Below are 11,306 nucleotides of genomic sequence, written 5' to 3'. Positions count from 1 at the left end.
GGTTATATTTTAAGTTTGAATGGAAAGCCATCCCCCATGGGCAGCAGGCAAGGGACCCTGGGGACGGAGCGCTTGTGAATGACTGGGCTTCCATACAGCTTGGCTTCCTACCAGTTCCTGCCATCTTGGAGGCCAGAGCCTCTCCAGGCATGGGGGAGGCAGTCACCTCCTCTAAGAGATTTGAAGAGGCCATATATAAAATCAGTCACCCAAAGAGAATCTTAAGGTATCTGTGTCTACTCCCACTCTCCTCAGAGAGGAGAAAGGTGTTTGGCGATGAAAGTAGAGCTGAACCCTAACAGCGCGATCTAAATGGGAAGACGCCACGGAGTGGATGCCTACTGACCTGTGTCCAAGCTATGATCTATTAGGGATGTCAGAATACGAAACCACATCTATGTGGCATCCCTCATTCCTCCAGCCACCTGCTCCTTCTTCTGAGCAGGAGAATTGTTTCCTGTCCACTTTGAAGGAACAAATGGTCTGAGATAGTGAATTGGAAAAATTGCTCCTAGCCCACATTCCCCTTTCCTGGGCCCCCATGACAGGTATTTGTTGCGGGCTTATGATTTTTTATGAAGTCATTCTCCCCACAACCCTCAGAGGTAGAAATTACAACTTCATCTCACAGAAGAGGAGGTCTAGGTTAAAAAATGCTTAGTGCTGCTCAAGGTCATACACCTGCTAAGTGACAGATTTGAGTCACCGAGATCCTCACCCCAGAGTTCCCTTCTCTCATGCCCAAGATGCTGAGTTCCTTGGCCTGGGCTACAGCCCATGCAGTGCCAGTGTTTGGAGCTCCCCAGGTGAGACTAATGGGCTGCCAGGCCTGAGCACCACTGCACTGTGTCTGCCCTTCTATAAATCCGTAAACGTGGTTTTTATTCCATCTTGCATTACAGATTCCTTGGGGGGGCGGGTGGAAGGGGGAAGCTGTGGATCTCCCCTACAGAAAAATAAATATGTTTATATATGAAAAGTTGCATACAATTTCAGGTAATTATGGTAATTTTGAAGCTTCTGCATGGCTCCCCTGAGTCATGAACTCAAATTAAGGTCAAGTCTGTAAATCTTCGCTTCCAATTACTTGGCCACACATGGGAGTTAGCTGGAAGCCTTTAAACAATTCATTTTCTTTCTAGTGACTCAGAGTTACTGGATCTGTAGTCCTGGAATATGTTCCCGGTTTATTCTTATACATCCAACCAGTCTTTGGACTGGTTTTTGGGAACCAGTGCTCTAAATGATGCCCATCCAATGGGCCAGGATTCATTTCTGTCACCTCTACCTACATAATGTCAGACAAGTTGCTTAACCTCCCACACCTTCTCTTTTCCCTTCTGTGAAATGGGAATAATGATAGACCCCACCTCATAGAATTGATATGGGATTAAATAAAATATTCCATGTCAGTGTTTAGCAAAGAGTCTGGCACATAAGTACTCAATAGATAGTAATGTATCACTGATTACATAGTAATATTATTTATCATCGAAGTAATTAATCTCTAAATGGTCTCTTGGTGATAGGATTGGGAACAGAACCTAATTTCTAATAGACTGTCAATAAAAATACATGAAAGAAAGGAAAAAATTCAAAGTTTATTAAGCATTAAGAATAACAGACAGATAAAGGTTTGGACTTAACAGCATAAACACCACCAATATCTTGGTGTACAATTAAACTGACCTCACATTAGTTTGTACCTGTTTAACAGATGCAACCTTTGTGGTGTTGCCAAAAGGATAATGGTTATGGTTATTGTTACGTTTGGTAAGGTGCTCCAGAATTAAAGATGTTACGATTAGACTTAAATATTCACACACACACACACACACACACACACACACGCATGCACTCCTCTACCCACACCTGGCCCTCTGCAAAATGTACTGACTTCAGTTGGCAAGTCCAATTCAACCAAGATCTAAGATAAGGCTTTGCTCATTTTTAGAATGACATTATTAATTATAGAGAAAGCTAAGAGGAGACCATGGCCTCTCCAGTGAGGCCCAGGAACCCTCAGCAGGAAGCTGGCGCCCTGAGAACAGAAGAAATCTACCACATGGTTTCCTATCACCTGCAGCTTGCTGGCCCCAGGTTAAATCCCAGCCTCTGCATGCCACACCCACAAAGAGGCCAAGCCAGCCTGCCTTGGGATTGCTCTGGTTAATTCTGCGAAAGTGTGAGTTTTCCTAAAAGGAACATTGGGGGAAACTAGAGAAACTACAAAAAACAAAAAACAAAAACAAAAACAAAAACAAAAACAAAAACAAAAAAACAAAACAAAAAACAAAAAAACCCAAACCAAGCATAACTGCATGTTACAAAATGCCTGTTGTTTTACTCGGGGTGGGTGAAAGAGAGAGGCTCCACCTAAAATTCTTTTTGACTCTTCCAAAATCAGAGGACCTTCCATATGCACATTTAGAATTATCGTGTGTTCCCTCACAAAACCAGTGAGTCGGAAGGAAACTGTAGGTTATCTAGTAATAGAATCCTACCCACCCAATGCCAAATCCCATCCGTGCTGTCCTCAACCAGTTGTTCTGCTTTGAGAGATGGCTTCACACAGGCCTGTCACATTGGAAGACGAAAGGCCCATCACAGTCTTGCCCATTGGGTGTTTTGAATGGTCAGAAGGTGGGCACTTTCTCAAAAGGAGGATATGATCATTTACAGCCCTCCCACCCCTCCCTACAGCCTCCAGTGGCATGGGCAGCAGGACAGGCTGATCAGCTGTTGCCTTCCTCTGCAAGTCTCGTCCACAGAAACGATAGCATGACCTTGTCAGGAAGTCCCAGGCCGCTCATTCCAAATTGTGTCTAAATGATGTTGGCATGACATGATTTGGATTCATTTTTAATGGCCAAGTAATTAATCTCCCAAAGATGCTTATGATGAAAAGGTGAAAAATGACAACAGGACTTTTAATAGCTGCAGTCTGCAGGACTCATTTGACCCTGGTTGATCCAAGTCATTCCAGATTGGGCCATGACTTCCCACGCCATTTAGCAGAATTGCCTTATTTACTAGTTAATTGCCCTAGACAGAAAGCAGTGAGTCCAGGAATGAGTGTTCATGTGTGTGTGGTGACAATGACCTACATAGAAGGCACGCATACAGACTCCAAAGTTTTTACATTTTAAGACGAGGTAGGTTTTCTGAAACCTCTCCTGGCACACCAAAGAATACGTTTTATTATAATCTTTTTATTTCTTCTGCAGAGAACATTTGCGATCCTCATTTGATACAAACAGCCTAATTCCAAGAAAGACCAGGGCTCAAATACGGTTTTTCAGCTACCATCTCATACTGTAGTTAACTTGGATGGTCCATGGTGCCTCACTTCTCCACTTAAAAGATACTGCTTGTCATTGTTTTAGTAACTACTGCCACTTAATAATTCTGCTGCCATTGGTCTCTTTACCTATAAAAAAGCCAACTTTGCATGTCCACCCGTGTCTCTTACTTAATATCACTTATTCAGTTCTGCTTCGGAACTTGGCCACAGGTTTTATTTATTTTACTGGTCGTATACCTGAACCATGCATTTTGATTCCAATGCTCTCCCATTTCCCACCATAATCTGTAGCTCGGAACAAAAGGGATTTCTAAGTAGGAATATCCTACTGGTCAGGGTTACCAAGACTATGACCCTATAACAGAAGCTCTGCCGGTGGACTGACCAGGAAACCACCAGGTCATTAAATAATTAGATACTCTGGAGGCAGGAGAGTAGAAAATCCCACTGATGAAAGGGTGTTTTAATCTAGCACAAAATGTTTCTTTGCAATAACAGCAGAATCTCTTGACATTACACAACTTTGTGAAACAAAAGAACAATCATCTTTAAAGTCAAAACATCTATCAAATTATAAACCATACACATAACACCAATATCAACCTTATATTGCATTAGACGCACGTGCCCACAGAGGAGAACAGAATTGTCTGGGGTGCTTGCAGTGATTATTTCATTCCAGGAACTCATAACTTTGAAGTGAACATTTTCGTGGCAGATGCTTTTCCTAAAAAAACACTGTATCATCCAATAAATATTTGACTAACATCCACTTTGTGCTTTTGGGTGACGTTAACTGACTTCTCTCCGAGACCTAATAGGAAACAAGAAAGCTCCTTATATATTTTAGAGCAGGATTCGTCACACCAAGCTTCGATGCTGTCATAAAATTTTAATTTAAAGCAAAAAAACATGCTGATGTATCAGTGATAGGCTTAAAATATTAAAGACTTCAAAAACCCCCAAGCGCTTCTTCTCTGTACAACATTGATGAATATATATCTTTGCTATATAATTTTAAAACATGGAATAGTTTTCCTTTTCTCTTTGCTATATATAATATATGTCTTCCAAAATACATTGTCAGTATTTATATCTGAAAAATACTGTACAAAAAAGAACTTCCTATAATTACTCTGTATAAACATTAAACAATTTAATAATCTCTCCTTTTGGTCTATAGTAAACATTTAAATTGATTGGATTAACCACAGTTTGTGACAACACCATCCTCTTCTGAGATACACCAGTGTCTTTTACATTCATTTTTCAGAAGTCCACTTTATAAGAGCACATACGTTCAAAAAGCAAACAGAAAATTAGAAACATAAGCTCCAGAACCATTAATTTATGAAGCATTCAAAAATGACACCACTAGGGAAAAGGGTCTTACAAAACATCAACTTATTAACTTAATTAACTGATTTTTAAAAACAGCAAGGTATAATTCACAAAAATATATATATTACCAAAAAAATGGGGAAAACTGAATCTTAAGTAATTGTTTTGAATATCAAGAGGGTATGGCAAAAGGTATCTAGAAAAGTGGGAGGGTGAGGGACGGGAGAAAACAAAACCAGACATATCAATGTCAAAAGCTGTTCCAAGATGCAATTTATTTTGGCTCCTACACTGATAAATTAACCCCTCGTTCTGACACCTGGCATTTCCCTCTGCTTCCCTGTCCTGGGGATGTTCTGGGCATGCTCAAATGCATTACTGTAATTTTTGTGTTTTAAAAGACAGTGAAATTCTTAGGTAGGGAACATATCCTATGTCCACTAGTAATACTCAGGCAGCATGCTCTAGCGTACGATAGGATTATTGCTTTAGGTACAGACGGTGCAAAAACACACTCTGTGTTCTAGAAGAGTACTCTTACTTATCTGGGGTTGGTAGAATTAAAAGGAAACTTAGTAGATAGCAGTAAGTAAATATGGGAATCTAATAAATCTAAACAGCACTTTAAATTTGAAGACAGTTATCACCAAAACGGAAAATAGGAGGAAAGCAACCTATAACCGAGAGAGAGAGAGAGAGAGAGAGAGAGAGAGAGAGAGAGAGAGAGGGAGAGAGGGAGAGAGAGAGGAGAGCGAGAGCTGCAGTGTAGTGCTAAGTGATTTCTGTGCACCTTATCAGCATGGTCACTTACGGATTAAACAGAAACGAGAGCTCGTAGTCTGGACAGGTGAGAGCCCACCGGGGCCCCTGGGCGCGGGGGGGCACGGGAGGGGGCGGCGGGGGCCCCGCGGGCTGGGGTGCGGGCCTCCGCAGTCCGGTAGAAACACGGCACCTTTCCTTTCGGAACTGAAAGACGACGACGAGAGGGCTGCCTGGGGCGGCAGGTGCAGGGGCAGGTGCGCCCAGAGCGCCGGCCGGTCGAGGCCTCCGGTAAAGTGCTGATGGCAGAGAGGTGGGTCCGGGCCGCGTGCTGGCGGGCGGGACACTCGGTCCCACAGGACCCGCCGCCCTACAGGGGCCCGTGCCTGGCCTCGTACTTGGCAAGGATGTTCTTGCATTTGCCCAGCTCCTTCCGCAAGTCAGCCACCTCCTGGCGCAGGGCCGAGTTCTCCTTCTCCAGGAAGGACGCCCGGATTGCGATCTGGTTCTCCTTCAGCCGCCGGGCGTCGCGGGAGCGCTTGGCTGCCATGTTGTTCTTCCTGCGCCGGGCCCAGTACTTGTCGTCCTGCTCGTTGGTCACGGGGAGGGAGAGACAAGGCGTTAGGCTTCAGGTGTCCTCCCCGGCCCGCTGCGCCCCTGGCACCTGCCTCCCGCGCAAGGGCGCACCTGCCGGGCCGGGTCCCAGCGCCCGCCCTTCTCTCTGCCCGGCAGGTAGGTGCCCGACCGGGCCCAGCCAGAGGCCCACGAAGGCGGGGGGCCCACCTCACACCCCGAACTACACCAGGCCCCTCTGCGCTCTTGGGGAACAGTGTAAGAGCGCCTCCCTCCCACGGGGCTGGCTGGTCAAAGTCCTTCCCACCCTGCCGCAAGGCCACCTGGCGCCCTGGATGGACCAGCTCCACTGCTGCGGCCTCAGCGTCCGCCCGTCCGCATGCACCTGCACACAGACACGGGCGCGGCATGCTTACGGCGGCATTGTCTCTAGGGGGGAAACTAATCAGTAGGAGATTTAATGACTATATGATGATGGGAGTCCTACAAAAGGATACTCTGCAGCTGTTACAAATAATGATCCAGCTGAACCAAAGAGATGTTCATGACATACCACTCTGTGGGTGGAAACAACGGCAATTTGCTGATTAATATGTATGGCCTCGTCCCACTTTGGTTAAAAAAAAAATCATAATATTGTATATTCATAGAAAGAGGCCCAGAAGGATTTGTGCCAAGCTATTAAAAGTGGTGCCTCTACAAGGGGGATTGGAGGAGGGACGCCAAGGAGAGAGGTAGGATCTTTCACCTTTTCTATCTTTCTGATCTAGTGCCTTGGTCATTAAAAACAGAAATTAAAGAACAAACAAAAAACTTCCACCCGCCTCTGATCAATATGCTCATGTTGATGGCTAGCATTTAAAGAATTTAATTTCCTATTTAACTCTTAGGCCTTTATTCACCTGGGTACTACTTAAACACGGTCGGTGTGAAAGCATCGTGTGCAGTCCCCGCCCCCCCATCATTGCTCTCCTTGCCAAAAAAAGGGGGAAACTTTCCGAGGAAGACGAAGAAATATAAATCTTCTTTTAGGCCTAACCAATTCATCTGTGGTGCCACCTGGTGTGTTCTGCAATTCTCTCTTTTCAGCAACTTGCAACAGCAAATCCCTCCATCCTAGCAAGGCTAATCCTTGCAGTTACCGGTCACCTAGAGTAAGTGAGTTGAAGACAGTTCTCACCCTCCCCCCGGGATTGTGAAGGGCAGCTGGCATTGGAGGAGGTCACATGAGTGGGGACCAAGGCTGCAAGGACGTCTCAAGATCAGTGGTGCATCCCATGCCTACCCATTACCCTTGGCAAACATGTGCCCTGCAGAGAGACAGGAAGTGTGAGAGAGAACGCAGGTGCATGCACCTTCTGCCGGCCAGCAATGATCTGATACCGGTACCTTATTTATAAAGCACTCCTGGCTTTCTTCATGTTTCATAATAATATGTAACTAAGTGAAAAAGATGATCTTCACAATAGCTGGTACTAGCATCCTTCTTCCAGAGAAGAGGGCTGTCCTTTGAAGAACAGCTGGCTAAACCAGCTCGGGGCTAGTATGGGGTGGCCATTGGTGGGATTTGTTGTTGTGCTTGAGGAAGGGGACAGAGGACTGAAGGAAGGGGAGAGAGGCCAGGCTAGCTGAATGGGGTGATCTAGGAGGAGCAAAAAGAGTCAAATGACTCCCCAGAGCTAGGAGGACCTACGGGCATATTAACAACAGTGAAGGTTCCAGTTTGGACGGCAGCTGTTGGGTTACTTCAATGTGAGCCCCAATCTTAACCCCTCATAGTCTCGGTAAATCTACCACAGTCAGCGTTCCTTGGTTGTGTGGTTTCCAAGATCATTCAAAGGAGGAGGAGCTGACTTAGAATGTATCTGAACCTGACCCAGGGGAACAGGAAGGAGCCTGGGAGGTAAAGGGGTGCATGAGAACAAGACCCTGGGAAATGGCAGAAGCTGGGGGCGGGGTGGAGGGAAGGGAAGGGGTGTACTGCTGTAGGCCACGGACTTAGAGGTGTGTGACTGGGTGTTAAGGACCAGGGAGTCAGCAGCTTTTCTCAGGGTAACAACCAACTTTTCTGTCTCTTAGAGTTCTTTTTGCTTCTGTTTTCATTTCACAGCCTCACCTGTCCACACAAGCAGGTGAGCTGGAAAGGTGTAAAATGGAGACCATCTCGGGTGGGAGGGGAGCTAGGAGGAGGAGTGGAGCAGAGGACGCAGAAGGCCACAATCAATGATGGAAGAGGGGGCTGCCCTGGACCAGAAAACCAGCTTGCTTCCCTTTGTTACCACGGAATGGTTGGAGGAGGGGGAAGCAGGACATTGAGTGGGGCCGACAAATTTGGCACTGTCCTCTTCTCCGTTGTTCCCAGGAGCAGGTGCCATCTGGCTACCAGGTTACCCCACCCAGCAGGGGCCCCCCAGTCCTGCCCCATCATCTTCCTGAAGGTCTCATGTTTGACATTGCCTCCCCTTGCCAAACCCCTCATGACAAGTCAACGATCCCTTTTTCTTGCCAGACTAGAAGTTCCTTGAGAGTAGGAACAATGTTAGTTCTGGCTCACTTCTGGATATCCCCAGGGCTTGGAATACACAAGCATTTGAAAAATATCTGTCAAGTGAGTGAATGAGCAGTAAAAAGTGTTAAGACATCAGGGTGATTAAACTGATTCTCAGCTAGGAATCCCAGGACCCACACTGCTCATTCCTCCCAGGAGACGCATGCTAATCCAAACGAATGGTTCCAGGGAGGTGTAGGCACCTGAGGGGAAGACTCCTCTCTGCCAAAAGGAGAAACACGTTACAGCTCTGCTTCTTGTTTCCATATGAGATCATGGTCTGTGGCCTGAGCCTTTACCCACAACCAAAGGAATCCAAGGACACTTGGCAGGAGAATGTTCCTGTCCGCTACCCACCTGCTATGGGAGAAGGTCAGGCCTGGCCATGACAGCAGTACCGTGCATATTCCAGCATAGACTGTTTTCCATGGCCTCTTTGTTGCCAGGGTTACCTGGGTTATTCAGTAAGTCTGCTCTTTTGCTTTGAACTTGTAAATGTGGAGACCCCGGGAAGGTCTGGCTGCAAATTAGAGCTACTGCTCAGGATCATCCTTCTAAACTCCTCTCTGTTCAAAAAGAGATCCATGCTGCCATGGTTTAGCTGAAGAGATGAGCTCTAAGATACACACAGGACCAGACGGCTCAGGTGAGGAAAAGCATTCAGCTGAAAGAAGATACCCTACTGCCCAGGACCTAGTCCCAGTGGTTCTTTCTTACCCTTACTCTGACCATCAGTTCCCTAACTAACTGGCTTAGTTTTCGTGGTGCGTTTACTATGAACTTCACTCTTTGGATTATTAGGGTGACAGCTACTAGTCTGTCACCCAAGGGCCCCCTCTTGTGGCCTGTGTCCCAGCCAACATCCCGCAGTGACATTTCTGGACACTAGAAGACTCAGGGACAAGGCCTTCCACTAACTAGCAGTGTTCACCCTATTTCACCCTACTCCTTGTTCCATTTCCTCAACTGCAAAATGGTAATTTTGGTGTAAGGAGCCTCTGAGGTCCCATTCAGTCCTGACATTTGATGAGTCCTCCCCACTCAAAATAATATTGGGTATGTAGATGACAGCAGTGATTTCAATCTGATTTCCTTTTCCTCCAGTGCTCTTTCTAGATGGCAAAAACAGGTACCTGGTCCAAATTGGTTCCAAGAAGATATGCCCAAACTCCCATGTTCCCAGTCTATAAGTGACTTCCCATTCACATCACAATTAATTTTGAGAAATGGGCAGGTTAGAAGCTAGAAAGAGGCTAATTATGCCTGGTTTCAATGCCTCGATTGTATACAATCATATCCCTATTGTCCATATGATTGGAAGGAAGCATAAACACAAAAAATTCTAAGCCATAGCTAATCAAAAATGGTTCTATTTTGGGATAAGTGGACATGGCATAATTTTGGAGAGAATTCTCTTCCTAATTATTATTAAATGTGTCAGATTAATTTTGTTTTAAGTTGTATCAGACTTTGTCAGATAAATCTATTTTCCTTTATAGATAACGTGTCCTCTCAACATAGCAGAAAAGAAACAACCACCTGAAAGTAACCTTTTCTTGAGATACTCAAATGACCATTGTTTAAGAGACAGAGTACACAGTACATATAAATTACACCAGGGGACCCACAGGTTTCCTTAAGAAAATCCCACCCAAGTCATCCATGGGTGGAGAGAGGCCTGGTCTCCAGTTGTTACTCTCTGAGGCCTATACTGGAAAAGGCAGCAATTACTTATCAATAAATCTCCTAAGGGAAGTAACCCTTGGAGGACTTTGTGGTCCAGATGTTCTTCCAAATAATTTCCTTTCTCTTTCCAACCCTGAAAGATTTTGGTTTGATTTTATTGGGCTTTCACAGGCTTCCTGCAGATAGTAGCAGGTTTGTTTCCTTCATGGGTTGTAAATCGCTCCAACATTTTACGGCTTCTCCTTATTTCTGTGCTATATCAAGACATGAAAGGCATATTTCAGAAGGCACCCAGGGAGAAAGCAACTTGCCTAGAGTCACATGCCAAGAAATAGGATCAGAAATCACAAGTCCTTTGTTCACTTGCTTACGTGATCTTCCTGGAGGTCACCCTTTTTTTTTTTTTTTTTTTTTTTTTTTTTTTTCTGGAGGTCACCCTTTTAATCTGCCTCTTGAGCCCACCTTCCATTTGCCCAAAGCCTGATGACCAGTTCCAATTTACCTTCAGATCATCGGGGATGAAGACTTTGCGCGCTTTCTTAATCATGGGCTGTGGCTTCAGTTCTTCCTCAGAGAACTTGCGTTTGCGAGGGTCAAACATTTCCTGGCCAGGGATGCTGGAGAGGGCCAGATCTGCTGGGTCTGGCTCGTAACCCACCGGGACCTGGATGGTGTCAGGATCGATGGGACTCGGTGTATTGCGGTTTGCTGGCAACAGCTGACCTGGAGCAAGACAGGAGCTTTAATTCAGAAATACTACCGGAGCCCCATTAGACAGCTACCAGATGATACTCCAGGATAAATGGCAAGAGGCTTCAGCTTAATACATGACTAACATTGTTCATTGTATTCATCCTCACCACATTACTGAGGACCCAGCAGGTTGAGTATGACTTTACTCGCATCACATCAGGCAAAATAAAGACCCACACACATGTGTGCAAACTTTAAAAAAAAATTTTTTTTAATTTTTAAAACAAATTTTAAAAAAATACACGCACTCATTCCTCCCTATAACACATTCATGGAGCACCAGCTGCGGGCCAGCCACTGATTTTTACCTAAATTTAAGGTGTCTTCCAGGCAAGTCAGGGA

At 45.3% G+C, this 11,306-nt stretch overlaps 1 protein-coding gene across 5 annotated transcripts in view; it reads right to left on the bottom strand.

Annotated features, from left to right (window-relative positions):
• Positions 1-1,581: 1,581 nt before the first annotated feature.
• The window catches only part of HLF (HLF transcription factor, PAR bZIP family member), a 54,623-nt gene continuing 44,898 nt past the window's right edge, over positions 1,582-11,306 (bottom strand). For all 5 annotated transcript variants that reach the window (XM_035720298.2, XM_025439801.3, XM_025439805.3 and 2 more), the window contains exons 3-4: positions 10,714-10,934; positions 1,582-5,990 (exon numbers count right to left, since the gene is read on the bottom strand). In XM_035720298.2, the coding sequence (XP_035576191.2) occupies positions 5,775-5,990; positions 10,714-10,934 (437 nt within the window). In that variant the 3' untranslated portion in view covers positions 1,582-5,774. The remainder of the gene's footprint in view (positions 5,991-10,713; positions 10,935-11,306) is intronic.

Source organism: Canis lupus, chromosome 9, assembly GCF_003254725.2.
Source record: "Canis lupus dingo isolate Sandy chromosome 9, ASM325472v2, whole genome shotgun sequence".
In the NCBI taxonomy this organism is placed as follows: Eukaryota; Metazoa; Chordata; class Mammalia; order Carnivora; family Canidae; genus Canis; species Canis lupus.
The sequence above is the reverse complement of the archived record's forward strand: the minus strand, read 5'-3'. Positions and strand labels throughout refer to the sequence as shown.